The following is a 19374-nucleotide window of genomic DNA, read 5'->3' on the forward strand; positions in this document are numbered from 1 at the left end:
TAGATAGATAGATAGATAGATAGATAGATAGATAGATAGATAGATAGGTAATTTTAAGGATTTCTTTCAGCTTTTAAATGTTTTTCTCAGTATTCAGAGCAGCGAGTTGATGTATTGTTACAATGTTTGTGTTAATTCTTTGAAATAATGCATCCTTTTGGTTTGAATTTGGTAAATTTGTTGGCATTTTTTATTATTGGTGTGAGAAAAATCGTATATCCTTATCTTTTTATTTATTCCATGGGTTATACAAAAGTCCAACCAGTCATTTGTTAAGATCAAACTAATTAAGGTGAACAGAAAGCTGCTTCAGATGATAAAGCACATTATTTTTCCTCTGTTTTTTTAACACCATGGCTGATTAAAACAGTTAATACTAGTGATGAGTTAAATTACACCAAATAAGGAGTATACCTGAGGAAATAACAACAATAATGTGTGCATAAATATTGACATAAAGTATGAAGGATGCAAAGAATAAAGTATCTGTTGTAGTGCAGACTGGATGGGGGATGATGCTCGAAAAGTGTGTAATTAAAAAAGTTTGAGAGTGAGTAGAAATAAGTTTGAACAAACCAAATAGACTACCTATAGCACACAAACACTCTCACACGCACACACACACTCTGGCATATAAGACAGACAATCAGACCCAGACCAACAGAGTTAATAAAAGCTCCAAGCGATGGTACCCTGCAGTTCTTTCACTCACTGGGAGAAACCACTCGGCAGAAGCACTCACAGACAGGTCACGCTTGCTGGTTTCCTTAAAGGTCAACTCATCTACTTAAGAGGCGCCAATTTACTTTAATGCACATTGTCCAAAAGGAGAAAAAAAACACAGAAAAAGGAAATGACAAATAAGAAAAACATTTCAGCGCACAACTGGAATATTCTCAAGAGTGTCTTTTGCCACATCACAAACTGTGGCTGCTCTTTGTTCTCTGAGGAAGATTAAATAAATATCTGCTAACAGAACCTATTAAACCATGTATAAAGTGATAGTGGTAATATAAAGAATATTTCAGAGGGCCTGTGACAAATGCCGACACTGACGGACTGCAGCCATCTCATCACCAACAGTGCTCTAATGACCACACAAGTTCGGGTATGTGGTGCAGCTCACCAACCGTGGGGAGAGTGGGAAACAGCCTCTTGATAGACTCTTGTAGATGCCATTCCCTATCACGCAATGCCTCTCAGTCATAAACACATGACAAATCCAGTCTTAATCATTTTTTACGAGCGGAGATGTGCAGGGGGCAGTGCATGGCTGGAGGGGAGAGGGGAGCAGTGAGCAGCGGGCGGCCCCCCTCTGCACAGAGGAGAGGGCTGTGTGGTAAAAGTCTCCTCTGGAACATCACTCGGCCCGCTCGCCTTTGATCTCCGCACTGCAATTACACCAGCATCCAAATGAGTGTGGAGTCGCCTCTGAGACAAACTTCAAACATGCACATGAACGCATTCTCATACACATGAACTGTATAGGATTGGAGCCATGTGCTCCTCTCAACAGTAAATGATGTTCTGTCTCCAGCAGAGAACCTGAGGATGAAAGGAGGCCTTGCTCCTCGTCTGATCCTTCCATTAATGATGGCTTGCTAAGGCTAATACTGTGTATTCTTGTCTAAACAAGGGCGGCTTGGTATGTGTTTCCGCATACTCCAAAAAAAAAAAATCTGTCTTAGCTGCTTTTGGAGGTAGATGCTGTTAAAGAGGCAAACGTAATCATCTGTTTGCGTGGAAAGATGGCGTAATAATAGTAATGTATTTTATGCAAGTTGCTAAAATTGATAACGTTGACTTAAAACTTACTGGGAAGCATGCGCTCAATGAAACACTTCCAATTTAACGGCACTCTGCAAAACGACACAAAAATGTGAACCTGTGGAATGGCCTGAATGGACATTCTGAGGGATGTGGATAAAAAATTGGCTTATTTGCCTAATTCTACGACTCACCTTCTCTTCCTCGACACATTAAAGCTGAGATTGCAATTTGACTTGCTGTTTGCTTTGAATAGTTCTTAACCGTATCATCATCTCAACTGCGCTGGTGGAAAAACACGAGAGCATGGCGACAGCCAAATGGCAGTCTGGCGTCTCTGCAGCAGACTAGCTGCCATTAGGGCTGAGAGCAGCATTTATTGTACAATTAGGGCCAGCTAGATCTACCTGTAATCATCTCCATACAGGTGTGAGCTCCTCTCTGGACAAGGGAAGTGACTCATCACTTGTCAAATGTCAACACTTTGATGTCAGCATTGTTCATCGCAGAGCCCTCGGGACACCTGAGCACTACTGTTTGCCTGTTTAAAACACTCGAAGATTTATGGCGTTTCACACATACACACACATAACATGAAAAAAAAAAAAAGGAAAACTATTTTCCTACTGATGACGGATGTTCCACTTGTCATGAATCACTTGATTTATGAGCTTTTACTCCTCCCTCCACTTGACAGTTATACTTTTGTGACAGGAACATTTTAACAGTCACAGGTAAACAACTCTTGTGTTACAATGCTGCCAAGTAAAGCACAAAACCAAAATTTGTAAAATAAATAAATGGTGACATAGCATGCTTGAAAGCCAATAGGAAAAGTGTGATAAAAATCCACGTTATTGACAAAGTACTTGCAGTGTGAAAAAGGGTGAAGACAGGGTGGACGTCAGACGCTTTCTGCAGCCAGGTGACAACATTTCTGCCAAAGAGGAGAACCTCAAAGCAGGAAGCACAGAGAGTGTAACGGTTCAGATATTTTGACGTGGGGTTAAGCAAAACGGTTACAAACAATTCACATCTTACCTGTTGAAGATAGCGCTTTGAAAGAACTAAATTTGTGAGTTTTAAGTTTATTTCTGACCAGACTGAAAAGCTACTGACAAGTTCGACAAAAGTCTAGCCAGAATCAAACTGCACTTCAAACTGTGGTCATTTAAAGAACTATCTACGACAGGTAAGATATTACTTGTTCACAAACTTTCTACAGAACCCAACATCAAAAGATCTGCACTATCGATTTTTAAGTTATTTTTATCGCATTGGTGTAGTCTACATTTTTGTAGTGGGTATACTGTGCTTAGAAACCAAAGTACATAGATTAGTACAACGTAGTTGTCAATTGATTTTGATTTTTAAGCATATTGAGCATTTCCAAATTTCTCTGATGCTTATTATTGAATAAATGTACAACAAACTTTGTACAAAAGTTGGCTTTGCATTAAAAACGTGTTATAGAATTTATAAAACAGTATCAAAGCAAAACATGTTGAAGTACTAAGTAGTAACTACTGAATTATACAATAATTTGCTGGATAAGCAAATGTAATAAACAAGTGCTGTATACAGAAAGATTGTTACAGAAGCGTTTAACTGCCATTTATTGCATCAGTGACACGCGCCTAATGATATGCCATGTATTATTTGGGCACTTTTAAATGGGTATACTGAAATTTTTAAGCTTTTCTAGTGTGTATACGCTGTATACCTGCGTATCACGTAGAATACACCACTGCTTTATTGCCCAAATAGCAGATTTGGACAAATTTAAAATTTTAACAAAACTTGCATCAAATAATCATCAAAATCATTGGCTGTGAGTTTACAAATGATTATTGTTGGAGGGAACTCAATTCAAGATGGCTGCCACAGCTAACTGACACAAAGCATAAAAATTGCTACACTTTACAGATATTAACTTAAACTTTAGGGTGATAGTGGTTAAAACTGACGGCAACATATTTTGAACTCTAATAATATGCACAGGATCTTTGTTTTAAATTTGCTAATTAATATTTGGAGTCAATTCAGTCTGTCTGCATAACGCTTCATGAACCACTGGTTTAATTTTATTGAAACTTTCAGGAACTATTCATTGGTTGATCATTCATTTGTTCAATTATCTTTTGGAACCAACCCAATTCTCGATGTTCGTCAACTGACCTTAAAACACAACAAAAATGTCAACAACTCAGTCCTTCAGATTTGTTCCTAAACCTTGGTTTGGTTGTCTCAACACATTCTTCAAATGCTACTCATTGTCTAAAAACCTTTGGTCAACACTTTAGCTTTAAGTGTTGGAGTCAACCCTGTTTGTCTGAACTGGTTTCAATAAAACTCTCAGAAAGTAACCACTTTATGTACAATCATAATTCATCAAATTTTGAAGTCAGTTCAGTTTAAGATCACAGCTAACCAGCAAAACAGCTATAGTGTATTTTACATATATTGAGATAAAGTTTTGTGTGGTAGTAGCTGAGCATCATTCAGAACACATACTTTGTGGTTGATATCTTGCAGTCTTACATGAAACTGGGGATAATACAAGATCTGATCATAAAGCCCATCATTTCTCGACGTAAGATGATCGTCTAAAACTTGTCATGAAGGGCGGCGGGTGATTTGCATTCCTTCAAGGAACGCTAGGCCTTTAATTAGCCATTAAACAATCCGAATGTGCGTCTGCGACAAAAGTTGCACAGAGTTCTGTGTTTTAGCTCGGAACAAACACCGAGCGTGCATGTATTTATCAAGACTTCCACAGCTGTCTCGCAGGGGCGTGGACGTTTCATAGCTGTAAAGAAATTCTTGTAAAGCAAGGGCAACAACATGTGAAGACAAAACCAAACATCTGCAGCGAAATATTTCAGTTAATATCTGTCACTGTGATTCATCGCTCGTCTCCGTGACATTATTAATCACTTGTTTGGGCTTTAAATGTACTTGTTTTGTCACTGAAAACCATCCTCCTCTTTGATATCACATGAGAATTTTGGTTGGGAAAATGAAGACCATATGCCAGTGCGTGCCTAATGAAGTGCACAGTCTGGAGGCCGGTTACAGTTAGCAGAGCTGGATGTTGTGTTAGAGTTTACTTAGTGCCACCTCCAGGCAGATCCTCTCTCAAAGATATGAACACTTCTGCCAGCAGGAGACTGCACTCGGTTTCACATGCCAGCAAATGAAAGCACACAGGGGGGAGGGGATGCTATGGTGGTGGAGGTGGTGGAGGTGTGGTGCACAATTTGTGTAGCTGACTGCAGATTTAGTCAAAGTTAGTTAAAATAAATTTAACTCCTCGCATAAGCAGAGGGAAAGCTCTTTGGTGGTGATTAGTGCGTGCAAGTCTGCCCCCGCCCTTCTCTTCTTTCAAACACTTACCATTTGTTCTTCCTCCTTATGTAGTCTTTCTCAGAAAGATTAACGAGGTAGATCATTGGTTTGGATGTCAAAAACAAGTATTTGTTCAGCACTTCAATCTGTAGGAAAAAAAAAAGACAAGTTCTGCGAATCCACTATTTTCCAAAGTGGCTTTTGAGGACAACACAGAGAGAGACAAATGAAGCTAAATGGAATTATAAGCACTGTAGGGGGGGACAACTATGAAGCCTTGAATCAAGATCAGCTTGGCCAGATGTCATTAGCGTTTATAAAAGTTAAATTTTACACAAAAGACAGACTATGCATATTAGCTTGCGTTTTGCAGAAAAGGCAAAATGAGGAAAACATAAAGGCTCATGAAAAGATGTGCCGAGATAAATAATAAATGTGACGTGATCCAACATCAAAGTCTTACCTCCTTGTCGTTCCATTCACGATAGTAGCGGACGTGTTTCTTTTCATCCACTACCCAGCTCTTTATTTTGCACATAACGTCCTGTTTGGGGTTAAAATAGAACGAACAAGGAGCCATTAAAGGAGATGAAAAAGAATAAACCCAGCAGGGTATGGGGTAATTATTTCCTAAATGCATGGCATCCTGATGCCAAAGTGAACAATGGCTCCTGCTCTCATTCATTCAGGAGTAGGGATGGCATGAACAAGACCCCCTTTGCTTCTTTAAATCCTTACAAAAATGCCTTCTGGGGTGTCTCTCTGAGCCTCGGCTTTATGCATCAATATTCCTCTGGGACTGTTTAATGAAAAGGACGGAGAAGGGAGATGCAATTGGAAAGAGCGGGAAACTAATTGGAAGTTGGTTAGCAAGGTGTAAATTATTGGCCCTTCCTCGGGCACTTTACACAACGTAGTGGTACACTGAACAAGCACTCGTGAGGTGCAGTGCTAATTATTTGCTGTTTCTGAAAACATTGAGCATTTACAGCTATGCACGCCGCATTCATTACTGATGCACTTGTGGGCTGGGACTGCAGGCAGGACTGGGTCTTGACAGGATCTGGAAGCGGAAAAGGGTGTGAAAATGGGAGGGAGGTCGTTACAAAATTTGTAATAAAGAAATTGAGCCTATTATTGTTGATCCAGCCCCACAGAAATTAGCGGAACACATTCTTTTTGTTCCTGTCAACTTGACCTCCCCCTTCATATAAAAACTCCCCCACCCCCTGCAACACTCTCTCTACCTCCTTCCCCCCCTTCCCTTAGCCCCTTGCAGCACTTCACAATCATACTCCCTTTTGAAAGAACTGAGGAAAAAATCCTGCCAGAGCCTCAATTACACAATGGCAGAAAAAGCTCCACATGCTGACCCCCAGCCAGCTGCATTCACTCTGCACATCTCTCTCCGCAGGAATTCTAAAGGCCTTTTAGTCGGGCAGCCAGAGTGCAGCCAGCGGGAGAGGGCGCAGGAAGAGCTGCATACACTCCGCCCGCGCCGGCCCAAGTCTTCACAGAGAGATTAATCATCTGTGAAATGGAAACAGCAAACGGCCGGTGACACGGGCTGAACCCGCTCCAGGTTTCCCTCATCAGCTCGCAGCCGCCTTGCAGCGCTCCTCTAACAGGCAGGTGTTAATAAAAGGCATATAGGTCCCACAGGGGTCAAACACATACGCTTGCCACCATGAAGCGCCGCTGGTGGGCCGGTTTCTTATTATTGTTTGGTGAGGAGAGGGTTTGCGAGGATCCGTGTGGACAAAGATGATGAAACGTTGTTCTTGTAAACACAGCGCTGACAAAATAAATTTACAACCGTGCATACTTATGAGCGTCGCAGCCATGCATGCACATATTTGTCCTAAACTCACAACAGAATAATAAGTGGCTTTTTTTATTATCTTGAAAGCAATTTTTAGACATTTTGATGAGTTCATTGGAAAGCAGTACGTGAACAAAAATTATTATTGAACAGCTTCAGTTTTTTATTCAAATTGCGCTTCCATCACATAAGATGTTCGAATATCCTTTTTTTTTTTACCGTCAGCCGTTCTAATAAAAATTTTGCCAGACTTCAATATATTTTCTTACATGAAGTGCATTTAAAAAGTCAAGATATTTTCATTTTAGCAAAATAATGTTAATAAATAGTTAATTTACAGAATATTTTACACTTTTTTTTTTTTAATTTAGGCTCCAGAGTGTTTATTGTCTTCATTTGTCTACCAATCACCATTTTTCCACCTTTTGGTTTAAGAACAGGAGAAACAACTTGTGTCCATCACTAGACCTGAGTGTAAATAGCTTCAATTAATTAAAAAAAAGAAAAAGATTTTTTGTGATAGTCACCATTCTTAATTTAAATAAGCTGCCTTCATATTTATATTTCATGTCATTAAATTTCTAAATCTACTTGTAACATCTAATGACACTGACCATTGATTAAATCCTTGTCCAACTTAGCCAAGATGTAAATTAAAGTAACTGCAGGCAATTTACATTCCATTTTTATAAGTGCTTTCTTAAATTTTTGTCAATAGCTGATGACATAAACATGTGCACGTGAGCTTGTGCACAGTCGAGCATGTCCAACCCAGATCTCATCCGGCACAATCACTTAATCCCTCCCATCTAAGAGCTTAGAGCAGCCTTTGATAGTCACCATTCTTCGCCATCGAGAGAGGCCTTCTATAGATCCTCACTCGCCGACGCGTGCGCAACCTTTGACAAGTAATGTAGATTATTTTTATTCATTGCCTAAAATTGTTAGCAATTATGGTAGTAAGCGGCCACCTGCCTGGCCTGAATGGTTTCTGTCTGTGGGGGCTACTGGGATGTTGGGAGGTGCTGCTGCTGGCTGAAAAGGAGAGAAAGGAAGGGGAGGGTGGGGCATCTGAAGCAAACCCACCAGTCACAGGGGAGTCTGCAGCAGGTGAAATAGCCCTTCTAGTTAGTTTAATGAGTGGTCAGAGCCTCGGCTTGTTGGGATCAGAAATTGGGCACGCTGCTCCAAGTGAAAGGCCACCTATTCCTTGCACACCAATTCATCCCTTCCTGCAATCAGAATCACGGCTGAAGTTGCTCTACCGGCCTCATTACCTTAACAGTATAACCATCTGAATGTGTATGAATGCACAAACAGTTTGATCCGACTCCCAGGATGAACATTTGTTATTTTTCTTTCCTGCAGCTTACCTTGCGTTTTGCGACCTGCACCTCGGAGAACAGGAGAAACATTACTCTGTCAAAGACGATCCTAAACATTTACAGTATTCATAGCGAGTTATAGGCATATGTGTCACACATTGTATGGCCTTAAACAATTTCCCCAAGCTGCTGTAGGAGTATAAGCATGAGCAAGAGCTGTGCCATGATTTGAGTATTACTTTAGATGAAAAGAGCCGTGTGGAAACACTTTCATTAGCCCAGTACTGTGACCCAGGGTCGGCAGCTGAATAAGTAACACTCTATTAATGATTTCTACAGCAGAAAACCCCTGACCCCTGATCACTTTCAATCTCAGAGAAGGAAAAAATGGGCCAGGGGGAGGGGTGAGACCTATTGGAGGGAGATAAAAAAAAATACTTTTTCTCCATGGCCATGTGTGTGGGAGGGTTATTATTTGTGCCTTGCTGTGAGGGGGAGCAAAGGGTCTGCTGGGACATTGACTCACATATTCTGGTTTGAGTTTCTTGTCACCGCCTCTAATGGCCGTCTTCTCCAGCTTGTCAATAATGGGGCCGATCATCTCCTCATCCTTCATCCTTAGCTCCTCGTGGATGATCTCCATATCTCTCACTGGGTCCACCGTCCCCTCGACGTGGATGATATCCTCATCCTCAAAAGCTCCTGCAGGGACAGGACACAAACACAGGGTAGAAAAAAAGTTTAAAAAAAATAATTTCCATCAACAACAATGCCTCTGATTCATGTGAACACACATGGCACAAAGCACAGAATCAAAGCGGCTAAATCAATGACATTGACTTTCTGAGATCAAATGTGAAACAGTGATGTGATTCAGCTCAGAAAAAAAAAAAATCATTAGTTGTTCCTGAGAATGTGAGGAAAAATAGACATCCACATACAAAGCACTGTGGGAGCTGCAGGGAAGTCATAACAAACACAATCATAAATTTAGAAATGTTACTAATACTTCTTTAGTGTGCAAGTGGAAATGTAGGAATATATGTATCAAAGTACCACAAAGGCTGGTTTTAGGACAACAACTTGTCAACATGGCATGTAAAGTGATGCATGTTCAATAAAACTTTGTATAAAACTTAAAACGTGCCACCAAATGTAGCTCAAAATAAAAACAATGCCATCCTTCATATGAAGGAGGACGGGCTTCTTTTGATCGTGTGCATCTTAACTGTGGCTGTGCTGTGATTAGGTAATGAGGCTCTGAAGCAGACCGTTTAACCAGCGGCGGCTCTCAGGACCTCTCTGATTTTCCTGCAGGGGTGGGAGTGGGGAGTGGAGGGGCGCATGGGTGTACATCTGCCACACGAGAGCAACAGCCCAACATTAATGGTGGCAACTGAAGTGGTCCTAAATGTTATATTATTTTATAACCTAAAAAATCTGGTCACTTTTTAGCGCAACCTTTTTTTTTTTTTATATATATATTTTAATACAAACTTAAAGATAGTTAGCAATATAGCAACAACAACACAAATAAAGTAAAAGATTAGCCATTTAGAATGAATCTGAATTCAATCATATTTTATTCCTGCGTGTGCTTAAAGAGTTAGTTCAAATCGTTTTATAAATTTCTATAGAAAGGTTGTGAACAATAAATATCTCACCTGTTGCAGATAGATTTTTTGAACAAACTTGTTTTTAAAAAGTGGAGTTTAGTCATAACCAGACTGCTAACAGGCCAACAACCAGACCAAGTGGAGTCAAGAGCAAAGTGGATTAGACTTAACGCTACACTTTTGTATGACACCGTTTTGTTTGTCACTGTTTTTGTAACAGAACAGCGTTCATGTTATACTCAGTTGTATGTGAGCTGAGCATAGATAGATCATGTACATGCCAATAGTACTGAGGCTGTTGACTGTCTGTTCTCTATTCAAACTAGCTGTTATTTTGTCCTTCTGGTAAGAATTATAGTATAGTTCTCCAAAATTAGGTCATATCTTTAGACAACAAGTAAGATTATGTAATAACCTTTCCATAGAACTATGGCTTCAAAAGATCCAAACTATTTCTGTAATATAATATTCTTACAACACCTTTAACATGGCTCTAAGAGCTGTGATGTGTTATAGTAACACCTTATAACTATTATTAGATGTTTAATAAGCTAGTATTTGTGGAAAAAAGATAAACATTTAAAAAACGGTGTAGCCATAAAATAAAATAAAAATATGGGAGTAGCTTTGTATTTATGCTTTTTAAATATTACACTAAGTGCTAGTGCTATGACACCCCGATGCTTTGTCTTGTATGTTTTTCTTTCTTTTGTTGCATGTTGCAGAGAGACTTGGAAACACATTGTCATAAAGCTGTCAACAATTTGTGAGGATGTCGGGCGGATGATGACTTGTCTTTAAATGTTGCGGTGTTGCGACACAATGCCTGGAATGTGAATGAAGCAGGAGTCACTATTTATGGGCTGACACCTGAGTGTGTGAAGGAGCATTGACAGGTGAGGCTCTCTGAGATTACATCTCAGTGACACATGCAGAAAATAGTGACGATTCATCAGTGTGCGTGGTTGTCATGATGGGTAATGTCGTTTGATTCAGCTGCGTGAAATATTCTGATCACTCAAAACCCCAAAGAAGTGAAGTTTGTAGAGTTCAACAAGAAAATGACTTAAAGACAACTGGTGACTCAATTCATGGCCTGCTTGTGTTTGTGATTTATCACTACAAGTTAGTAATAGGAGTGCCACGGTTCTTTGGGTGTCCTTTATTCAACTAATTTTCTCCAGCTTTAAATATTTCAACAAGTAAAAGTATTTTTCGGTGAAGGTTGGCATCATAGTTACTATAATACTGATAAAGTATTCAATAAACAAATAAAAAAGAAGTTTGCATTGATGTTTCTGATTAAAATGGCTTCCCAAACATTACCCTACCTGCCAATAGATTTAACATTTGGTATTTGACAGTTTGACTTTCGCGGACTCGCTCTATGGCGGTTTGTGGACGTACAGTACTGTACATACTATTTTCAAAAAACATAGATAAATAAATAAAATTTAAAAAAAATAATAAAAATGTGCTGCCATTTTGTAGTTTTCTTTCATTAGACTGTTTTACCAGTCTAAAAAACAATGTCACCTAGAAGTCATCAGTTCACTTCCCAGAAGTCAACACTGCTTCCAACCGCTGCTTGCTGCAAATGGAGGGAAAGTTTTGCAGCAAAGTCAGAAGTTCTGTAAAGATCAGCTCACAGGACTGGCAGGAAAGTCTCAAATAATCCTGAAGCTGAACTCATCCTTCAAGTTGTATCTTCACTGCTGAGTAGCTGAGCTGCAGTTGATCTGGACTCAGTGTGACCCGGATCCTGGGAGCTACAGGCGACAGATGGCTGCGGGGTTCAGCCTGATTCTGGTCATGCGGTGCTGGTCTGGACTAAATCCTGGGCAGCCTTGCTCCTGGAGAGGCAGCACACACGTCAAGCTGGATGGAGCAGTGGGCTTCATCACGCTGCACCTGGACATTTTTTCATCTAGTGGGTCAGACAGAACCGAGCCGCTGTTGTTCTGCCCTTGTAAGTAAAATTTAGTACCTACATATAAGTACTGTATGTTGTTAAAATTAGTCGGTTTAAAAGTTTAGAGGACTGATTTTTTTAGTTCATCGCTGCAGGATAGGTCTGCAGAAATAAACCGAGTCGTAATAGAACAGAGTTGGACCAGAACCAGAGCCACTGCTGCTCTGCAGAGCTAGTAAGTAAAAGTTAGAAACGTATGTTGTAAAAATGACGTAGGTTTAAGAGTTTAGAACATTGCAAGAGTGGGGGAAGGGTTTCTAAAGCTTTAATATAAAGTTTAATGTACTTGAACTTGAACTTGGACTACTGTATCCATACTTTGTGGTTTTTCACTTATCGCGGGGGGTCAGGGTACGGATCCACCATGATAAACGAGGGACTACTGTAATTATACTACTACTACTACTACTACTACTACTAATAATAATATTAATAATAATAATAATAATAATAATAATAATAATAATAATAATGAGTTCCTACAATTCAGAATTAGCTTTTATTTATTTTTTTTATTATTCAAGAAAATATGGATGGATTTTGATTTAACTATTGCTTTTTATAGAGTTTTATCCTTCTGGTAAATAAACTTAGAAAGCAAAAAGATCAGACTACTTTCAGCTTAATAGGCAATGCTGATCTCTAAGCAATTTTCATACACATAGATTATTTATTTCACTAGTTTAAGTCGGGTAAAATCTAGATTTTTCATAAAAGTGCACTACATTGCATTTGCAATTTAGCTCAACATCAAAATGTGAGACGACTAAACATCTTGCACCTTTTTACTCATGCAAGTCAACAGAAGCTGCAGACTTTTGTGCAAGCTGTCATCCTGTGCGTTGTCCTCATGGTGAAATGAACTTATTCAATTACTCTTTGCCTAATCAGACTGTTGTGGTTCCTCTCCTCTTGCAGAGGTACTCCACAGTATAAACAGTTCACTTACGCCACACAGAAAGGGGCTAATCAGTGGAATTATTGTTTTGCTGCTCCAATTTAGCAGCTCCCTGTTTAGCACTGATTGGAATAAAAATTTGCTATTGTGTCTGTGTGAACTCTGAAAATATAATGCAACGTAATCATTTTGTTAGCTGCAAGAATATACATACATTATAAACAATGGTGATATAGATTTCATGCACTGCATCAGTCTGTTGCTGCATTCTTTGTGTTTTTGTCAGCGTTAAGATGCTAAAATGATCAAATAAAATAAAAAACATAAAATAAATGTAATGAGTTGCTAACATATTCTAAGGTAATTAGCATATTTTAAACTAGCGTTAAACATCCTAATAAAATAAATAATAAATCAAAATCTCAAACATGTTTTCAAAGAGCGAGCGCAGCTGATCACTCAATATTTCGTCCTCTCGTTCCAGAGTAATTTGCTTCCATTCATTTCGGCTAATTTAACATTCACATCTACTTTACCACCTTCCTATTCAAGGCTCAGAGCTGGACAACAAATGCATAAAGCGAAAGAGAAGGGGGAGAAATCTGATGGAGCAATCTCCACAATTAGTCCTTTTACCAGCTGGGTCAGGGACAAAGTGAAGACAGTCTTTATAAAACGGTGGCGCCGCACAAAGACACATGTAAGACAATAAAAACACACAGAAACAGGGGGAAGAGATTAAACAGGCCCTCTTTCAGGAGTCAGGTCTGTCTCACAATTCAATTTTTACTGCCTCAGTTCAAACAGTGTATGCAGACACGTATGAAGACGCTATTAACAGGTGCTCCTTCACCGACAGAACAATAGCATTATTCTCCAGAGAGCGAGTTGTGTTCAATGGCCTGATTAGGGATCAGGGTAAGCTGTTCAAATTACAGCAGCAATGCTGGCAGATGTAGCCCGAGAGGAACAAAAAAAAAAAAAAAATTAAAAAAAAAAAAAAGTTGAACTGACATTTACAAATGAAAGTGATGTTTTAAGGAACGACAAGACAACAAATAGGCATGATTTTGCATTAACTTCAAGAAAATGTTCACTCAATTTCTTAAGATTAACGTCCTTTTCTCCAGTTTGCATGAGTTTAACTACTAAAAGCATTAAGAACTCAAGTTAAATCAGTACTTTTCTGTAAGATACATGTGCAAAGTAAGGCTCAATACTGATTGGGTTGCCTCCTTTGAGAGGATATGTGGTCAACACAATTCAGTTAAATTACAGTATTCATTGACTTCTTACTTCCTGTGCATGTTTTCACATGCAAGGTGGGTGAGAGCACATCTAAAGAACCTGCATTCCTGACGCTGCTTTTAAAATGTTCATGCAAACTCAGTGCCGCAATTCTCCTGGTATTCAGAGCAGTAAAAGCTATTTTACGAGTCTGTCAGGAAATGCACATTATGGATGCCTTTCCAGCATATAAAAACACTAGCAATATACATAAAGGTATTTATGTTTATTCAAGAAATAGCTTCTTGTCATTCATTGTTCGATGCATGAAATTTACAGCAGCTCTGCTTCTGTAACTGAGTTTGTGGAATATTCTGTTTTGTTTCTCTGCAAATGTCAATTATGGCAAATACGGTGGGTGCTAAAAAGCAGTTTGACACCAAAAAATGGTGGGTTGGAGCCCATCAGAGATACACTCATGTTTTCTGCATGATCCCATCTTTCAAAACACATCACAGTGAAATCACAGTACTCAGTAGGATGAATATAAGTACCCCACAAGGTGTCCCCAATTCATAGATAATATAGACAGCTGCTATGTCTCGGCTTTGAAGGTACATAATTCCAACATGCGTGATATCAGTCACAGAAACAGAGAAAAAAACTTTCTGTAGGGGTAAATTGTACAGATATTCCTGATCTGTGTGCAGCTGAAAAAAGTTGAGGGAATTCTGCAACAAAAACTAAGAAAACAACAGTTTTACTTTCTTTCTCTTTAGCTCATTCTCTGTTAATCTATTTATTTTGTCAAACCGATAAAGCAAGAGAGCATCTTGATTGAAAGGAACTGTCATATGCAGACCGCTGTTGTCCCACATCATTCAGAGAACAAACCTTTTCAGATCCCTAACTACTATAGTGCTGCTGATTGCACAGACACCAGCAATTTCCTAACCAACTGCCACCTGAACAATGATGTGTTCAGCTTTCAGGCCCTCCAGTCTTTCAAAGGTGAATCATTTCACAGTTTGGAACGAGATCTCCATAGCAACTCCCTTTTGAAGGGTGTAGAATCACCATCCAATAATTCTATGATCATCGGGCCTTGCCATTCCCAGTGGTTCTTTTCACAGCAGACAGGCAAAGGATGTGTGTGTATGTGTGAGGAGGAAGCAGAAAGAATCTACAGTCTATTTTAGGCAATTCATCTTGCAGGCCCATTAGAATTCAAAATATTGCGACCTTCAATCACAGCATGTTATCTGGAGCTGTGGCCATCTCCAGTCAAGATGGGGTAGACATTTTTCTCTAATCATCCACGATGAGTGGAGGCTGACAAAAACTCTTCATTCTCGCCGAAGCAAAATGCTCATTTAAATGCTGTGACAGCACCTCAACATGGTCTGAAAACACACAAAAGGAGGATGATCCCACCACAACCACATAATTGAGACTGTAGGGTTGGAATATTGGTTAAAACATCAACCAAAATAAACAAAGAACCACAACATGCTCAGAGCAGAGGATTTTTATAAAGCAGTATTACTGTGTTTACTCAGAAATATTCACAAAACCAAAAACTTGAAAGCTACTTAACTGTCATCAAGACAGGATATTTATGGTCGAAGATATGAAGAGAGCAATTGATACTGTTAAACAAATAACTTGGCCTCAAAAAGAAAGAAAACCTGACTCTTAATTGCATTATTGGATAGTTCAAAATATTTGAAGGGGTTCTACGGAAAGAGCATGGACACTTATTTCTCTAATAGTTGCAAACTACTCCTTGAATGGCCTTACTTTGGGAAAATAGAATTTAAATCTGACCACGTCAATGAGCTAAAAGCTAGTTTAAGAGCGATCAAGACCAAAGTGGACTGCTGCCATCATAAAACGACTCAAATCTTTCAAGTTTAACATCAGCAAACATGATTTAATAAACCTTTAAACTGCTGTCAGTTTTGCGTTCCATAATTATTCTGTCAACATTTTTTACCACTATTCCTGCTGGAAGTGGCCCCGGGCTGCTGTGTTTTGTAGCTGCAGTTCTTGCTGCATGCATTTTTAAAGCACCACAGACGTTTCATGTTAATAACAGTGGAAGGCAAAAATTATGTCTACGTAAAAGTTTAAAATGATGAACTCGTTGAAGCTGAAGATGTTTAAAGATGGCAGCAACACCCTGCAGTCTTGGTCGTGCTCAGAAAAGCTGTTTTCTTGATTATCTGGTAAAAAAAAATAAACTACTGTATTTCTCCAAACTGGGGTTGTTTAAAGATTTATATGCAACTGGTAAGATGCTAATTGTTCACAACCTCCCTTCAAAACTCTGCTTCAAATCATGCAGTGCAAGTGCAGATACTGTACAAGAGAAAAATGTTGCCACTAAACTACCGGTAATGCAAGATTTTTCTGTTATGAAAGCTAATTTCTTATGAAAGTGAACCAGTTCTATTTCTGAACAAAAATATAAATGAGAACATGGTGTGTTTTATATTTAAACACATCTACCTTATATAAGTGACAGCATGTGATGCAAATTAGAGGAGCACAAAGTTTAAATGTGCACATGTGCTCAACCACAACTTTCATTCAACCTTTATTTATACAGATTAGTCTCATTGAGCCATGAAGACACATTTACAAGAGAGACCTGTTTTAGACAGACAACAATAAACTACAGTAAAAATGCACTTAAACCAAAAGTAGTGTTTATAAAACAATAAATCAAGGTGCCATATGGGAAACATGGTAAAATACTAAAAACAAGAACACATTTGCTTTGATGTTTCTATTGACTTTATCAAATGTTTAAAATCTCCTAAAGAAATTAAGGTGACAGCTTCAGTTCCTGTTGCAAGGTGTTCCAGGTTACAGGAGCTGAGTAGGAAAATGCCTTTTTGTTACGTTCAGTCCACACTGAGGGAACGCTGCAGGTAATGATGGCCGGAGAGCGCATGTTGTAACTGCACTGACGACGTGACGTGGGAGGAGACATAAGAAGGTAGCAGACCAAGGAGGGATTTATAGATGAAAATGAACCAGTGTGAGAGCCTACATGTAGATAATGATGACCAACTGACCAATGAGTACAGTTTGCAGTGATGGGTACGGTAGTTACAACCAGTTATGAATCTTAGCACGCCGTGGTAGACAGCATCCAACATCAGCAAGGTGCTTGTAGGGCATTCATGTAAATAATGTCACCATAGTCATAGGCTAGAAAGAAAGTTAGAAGAGGTTTTCTGGCATTCAGAGTTAAGCAAGATCTATTTCTGAAAAAGAGTTTCAGTTTCTTTATCAAGTTCTCGATATGTGGTTTAAAAGAGAGCTGTGCATCGACCAAAATTCCCAAGTATTTGTAAGAATCTACAAACTCAGTAGGAACACCATTCATAGATAAGAAAGATGGAAGGACTGCTGGCACCAACTTTCTGTTTGAAAACAACATCCCTTTGGTTTTATCAGCATTTAGCACCAATTTGAGATGGAATAAGTGTGACTGAATGATGTCAAACGCAGACTGTAGATGCTGGAAAACCTTGGCAACTGTGTTAGCTCGGCAATAAGCAACTGTATCATCAGCATAGAGATGCAAGGATGCGTCAGGAATGTTTTAACCTACATTCATTCAACCTTTATTTATACAGGTTAGTCCCACTGAGCCTCGGGGACTCATTTACAAGAGAGCCCTGAATTAATACCTTACTTACATAAATTGTAAAAAGAGTCGTTCCTAAAACGGAGCCTTGTGGTACACCATTAGTGATCATTAGGTAGCTAGATGAAGTATCGTTATGTAGAACACATTGCCTCCGACCTGAGAGATAGTTTGAAAAACAGCCAACAGTGTGATCTGAGAAGCCAGTATCTGAGATCTTATGGCACCTGGCCACAAGGTGTTAGAGGTGGATAGTAGAAGCTACAAATAACTAGTTTTAGTTACTAAATAGAGACTATATTTGCTCTTTGGTGAGCTTTGCTGATTGTCACAAAGAAGCTCACCTCCCATTAATTAAAATAACAAATATCAGCTGACTGACGGCAACACCATTACTGTAGAAAGCAGAGCAACAAGGTGCGATAAAAATTATTTTAGGAATTTAATTACAGATCATAATTTATGCAACCATGTCAGTTTGCTGATCAAGGCACATAAAAAAAATAGATTCACCCATTAGTTGCAATTTGCTTTTCATTGTCAGACCCAAGTTTACTTTAGTACAGTGTGACAAAAGAATGTCTCCCTCAGCCAATATTTACTGTCTAGAGTGTGAAACAGCAGTTGACGTATTAACTCACTGCTGAGCACAACAGGCTGAGTGAGGTGTCCTGGATGTTTGTCAAGTTGGAGAATTTGGTTGATGAAGTTGATGAGTGATGAGGCAGAATGCCCGGAGAGCAGCCATTACTGGCGTCAGTCTGGAGGCAGGTCAGCAATAAATCACCTCTGTCTGAATCATCAATCCAGTTCGCTTGTAATGCTCGAGGACAATCAGAATTTTATTTTATTTTTTCAATCTTGACTGCTAAGAGGTTGGTTCGATGACACCTGAATGACGTCATATAATGCATATACCGGTAGTTGCTCTTAATGTGATTCATCAGAGAATCAGAGAGAACAGTGAAGATCCTGAATGATGAAAGGTTCAATGAACAGGAGAGTGCATTATGACTAAAAATCAAAAAGGTGCTTTTTTTTAACTGTTTGTTCATGTTGTTGTTAAAGAAAAACACTTGATCTGATTAAAACTTACATTGTCAAGAAAAACCAAAGATGCTTGGAAAAATCATAATAATTCAAAGGCAAGCTTAACTCTTTTTGTATTAGTTGTTTGAATGACATATACCACTCTATAATAAAAAATAAAACTATAAAACCTATTAATAGGGCCAGAAATAATGCAGTATTTCTAATTATTAATAATAACATAATACAGTATGAAGATATATATATATATATATATACTGGCCAAATTTTTTTTTTCTGTTTGGTCATTAGGATCCAAACAATCAATCAAATCCAATTAAAAGTTTAGATTTCTAACATTTTGAGAAACTAAAAAGCATTACAAATTGTGCAGCCTTCACTTTGTGTTATTATAATTAGGAGTTCTGTCATTCATGACAGTTTACTAGGAGTTTTTCAGGAATATCTTAGACACCAAAGCAGACAGGAGGATGTCCTGAATGAAAGTTGTAGCTCACAGCTGGTCTGCAGGCTGCTGTCAAGAAAGCTGCAGTTATTTATTTCACTTCTGAGCAAGACTGTTCTGTCTTACAGCATGCTGTACTGTAAATACAAAGCTAATACAAGCCACAGAGTGAAGTTTTATTGCGTTTAATCTAATAACGCTGGCTTGACAAATGGATAATTGGGAAATTTGATCGATTTTGTC

At 38.8% G+C, this 19374-nt stretch overlaps 2 protein-coding genes across 2 annotated transcripts in view; one reads left to right on the forward strand and one right to left on the reverse strand.

Annotated features, from left to right (window-relative positions):
* osbpl6 (oxysterol binding protein-like 6) overlaps positions 1 to 19374 on the forward strand; it is a 792463-nt gene that overhangs the window by 130695 nt on the left and 642394 nt on the right. The gene's annotated exons all lie outside the window — the stretch shown is intronic.
* The window catches only part of LOC119419737 (obg-like ATPase 1), a 50016-nt gene that overhangs the window by 19051 nt on the left and 11591 nt on the right, over positions 1 to 19374 (reverse strand). The window contains exons 5-7 of the mRNA XM_037687120.1: positions 8789 to 8964; positions 5579 to 5659; positions 5164 to 5261 (exon numbers count right to left, since the gene is read on the reverse strand). Coding sequence (XP_037543048.1) covers positions 5164 to 5261; positions 5579 to 5659; positions 8789 to 8964 — 355 coding nt within the window. The remainder of the gene's footprint in view (positions 1 to 5163; positions 5262 to 5578; positions 5660 to 8788; positions 8965 to 19374) is intronic.

The sequence above is a fragment of the Nematolebias whitei genome, chromosome 13 (assembly GCF_014905685.2).
Source record: "Nematolebias whitei isolate Nwh7 chromosome 13, NemWhi1, whole genome shotgun sequence".
Classification (NCBI taxonomy): Eukaryota; Metazoa; Chordata; class Actinopteri; order Cyprinodontiformes; family Rivulidae; genus Nematolebias; species Nematolebias whitei.